This window comes from Micromys minutus, assembly GCF_963924665.1.
Source record: "Micromys minutus genome assembly, chromosome: 4".
In the NCBI taxonomy this organism is placed as follows: domain Eukaryota; kingdom Metazoa; phylum Chordata; class Mammalia; order Rodentia; family Muridae; genus Micromys; species Micromys minutus.
The window spans coordinates 81,152,724-81,155,901 of NC_137973.1; the positions used below are offsets into that span (position 1 = coordinate 81,152,724).

The 3,178-nt window shown below is 40.1% G+C and overlaps 1 protein-coding gene across 1 annotated transcript; it reads left to right on the forward strand.

Annotated features, from left to right (window-relative positions):
* Window positions 1–1,926: 1,926 nt before the first annotated feature.
* On the forward strand, window positions 1,927–2,823 carry LOC308419479 (peroxisomal membrane protein PMP34-like; the record flags this gene model as incomplete). The annotated part of the gene is made up of 1 exon (XM_080915215.1): window positions 1,927–2,823. One exon carries the CDS (start codon window positions 1,927–1,929, stop codon window positions 2,821–2,823), a length of 897 nt encoding a protein of 298 aa, XP_080771341.1.
* Between the last annotated feature and the right edge of the window lie 355 nt (window positions 2,824–3,178).

The following is a 3,178-nucleotide window of genomic DNA, read 5'->3' on the forward strand; positions in this document are numbered from 1 at the left end:
AAGTCAACATTCTGGCCTCTAATACTTGAACATGGCTTAGTCCTTGTCTTTCAATAATTGTTTCCCATACCAGTCTCCAAAATAATCATTATTTAACACTGCCCTCTTTCTCTGCTGTTCTTAAAATAATTGAAGACATTAGTTTCTACACTTTCATATAACCCTAGAGAAAACTTTTACTCACTTGAATAGACAGTTATCACACATCTTTCTATGTCAGAGTCTATGATCTTATATAAAGTTTTGTTATATTTTTGTACACATAGTAAACAACATCTACAATAGCATGTTTTTCAAAAGTTTTGAATGTATTACAAATTAGAGCTTATAAGACATAATATGTTCATTGGATGATCAGTGGTAGTTTTATGGTTTCTGTTTTTTATAGTCACATTCAACTTTATAAAAGCAGAGTGCAACTATTATTTTACTTCCTTAAAATATGTTTTCCTTTTTATTCCATTATTTTGAGATCTATCTATCTAGTGAAAGTATTCTTGATTATGTACTCCTATGATTTATGTTTTATATGTTTACTTTTGTTTTCAAGCTGTGTAATACATTCAAGTGTTCTCTTGAAGCTGATTTTTTTAAAGAGGCAAACTCTTCTAGACTTTTTAAGAAAATAATTAGTTTTACTAGAACTCATGAAAGTTAACTGCTTTTTTTAAAAAAAAATGTTAAAATAGTCTGGGGAAGTCACAATTTAATATTAACAAATTTATCATTAATTTATCATGTAACATTTAGATGTAAATATCTTTCTTTGCTCTTAGTAGACTAAACCTAGAAAGTTCTGACTAGATACAAATAATTATATTTACTAAATCGGAAAAATATTACTTATAAAAATTTCTACCAAACACCCTTAGAATATAGTTACAAAAATCATACATAAAATAAACATTTATAAATGCAGGGATATTATTTTAGACATAGAAATGCAAAATAATTGCTTATAAATGAGTAAGAAATATGAGTATAAAGGGGAATAAAAATATCTCATAAAATGTGGAAGCCAAATGCATTGGTAACTTCCTGAACCCACTGACAGTGACCCTAATGAGTACTCCTAATAATTGAGGGTATGAAGCCTGGATAAGCTATCTTCTGTAAGCATGTAAGGCTTCCGGTGGTGGGATTGGTACACCAATCTAACAACAAACCTTCTACCCACATACCTACAAGGTAACTCGGTAACTAAGATGAGTGTGTGTGTGTGTGTGTGTGTGTGTGTGTGTGTGGTGTGGTGTGTGTCAGGGGAGCCAGAGAGGTCAGTGTATAGAAGACCAGGAGAACATGACATACAGAATAAACTAAGCAGGACTCATGGGGACTCATGGAGACTGAAGCAGCTATCACACAGCCTTCACGAATCTGCCTACTGATGCCCTCTGCTTCTGTGGTGTATTTATGTGTTTTACCTTGGGGGTTCAGAATTCCTAACGGTGTAAATTGGGGGTGTCTCTGACTCTCTTGCCTACTCTTAGGACCCTTTATTTTCCTATTAGTTGCTTCATCCAACATTGATGTGAGGGTCTATGCCTAGTTTTATTGCATCTTGCTTGCCATGTTCAGGTGATATTCCTAGGAAGCCTGCTCTTTTCTGAAGGGAAAGGGAAGAGGAGGTAAGGGAAGGAAGATGGGTGGGGGAACTGGAAAGAGAGAAGTGGAGGCTGCAGTCAGGGAAAAGGCTGCTTGGAGGGGAGAAGAATAAAGAAAAAACGAACAATATACTACCACCCATAAACAAGACAAAAAATAAGATTATTATTAATAAAATTTACAGCATGTTAAATGCCCTTCGGCACTCATAGAAATCATAAACATAATAAATGTATATGGAGGAGACTTTAAGAGGTGGGGCTTGAGAAGGTCCTTTCACAAACCCACACACTGAGGCGTCTGAGTGAAAAGTGTAGCATCATGTCTTCTGTGTTGTCCTACGAAAGTCTCGTACACGCCGAGGCCGGAGCCGTGGGAAGTGTGACTGCCATGACAGTGTTCTTCCCCTTGGATACTGCTAGACTTCGGTTTCAGGTCGACGAGAAAAGAAAGTCAAAAACAGCACATGCGGTGCTCCTGGAGATAATTAAGGAAGAAGGCCTCCTGGCACCTTACCGAGGATGGTTTCCAGTTATTTCCAGTCTCTGCTGCTCCAATTTTGTCTATTTTTACACTTTCAATAGCCTCAAAGCAGTGTGGGTCAAAGGTCAACGTTCTTCTACAGGAAAAGATCTGGTGGTTGGATTTGTAGCAGGAGTGGTGAAGGTGTTGCTGACTACTCCGCTCTGGGTGGTAAACACCGGACTGAAGCTGCAGGGGGCTAAATTCCGCAATGAAGACATTATACCAACTAACTACAAAGGGATTATCGATGCATTCCACCAGATTATTCGAGATGAAGGGATCTTGGCTCTGTGGAATGGCACGTTTCCCTCCTTGCTGTTGGTCTTCAACCCTGCCATCCAATTCATGTTCTATGAAGGCTTCAAACGGCAGCTTTTAAAGAAGCGGACGAAGCTCTCTTCTCTGCATGTGTTCATCATTGGCGCAATAGCGAAAGCGATTACCACCGCAGTCACCTATCCCATGCAGACGGTACAGTCAATTCTGCGGTTACGTCATAGACTAAACTCAGAAAACAGGACACTGGGGAGTCTTCAGAACGTTCTCTCTCTTCTTCACCGAGTCAGGCGCTTTGGAATAATGGGACTCTACAAAATTCTCGAAGCCGAGCTGCTCCAGACAGTGCTCACAGCTGCCTTCGTGTTCCTTGTGTACGGGAAACTGACAGCTGCTGCCTTCACCGTGTGGGCCTGAAGAGCACACACAAGCGCTGAGAGCCGCCCACAGGACAGAGTGGAGGCAGAGGTGCTGCACAGAGAGAAGAGGCGCAGTTCTTCCCACCCGGTCATCCACACCACAGACATTCCTGTCATTGACTGTAAAGGCATCAAAGGCTAAGCAGGGAGTGTAGCTGGCTAAGCCTGTTGTCAACTTAGTTTTGATGGTGTTTGGTTGGATTTGGGGGTAGAGGTTAAACTGATATGAAAATATTGAAACCCTGAAAATGGAACTTCGTGGGTGTTCATTAATTTTCTCAAGGGGAATGGACTTTCCATCAAGGCTTTTCTCTGGTTTGCCACTTGTTTTCTCCCTCTAAATGCTCTCCAAT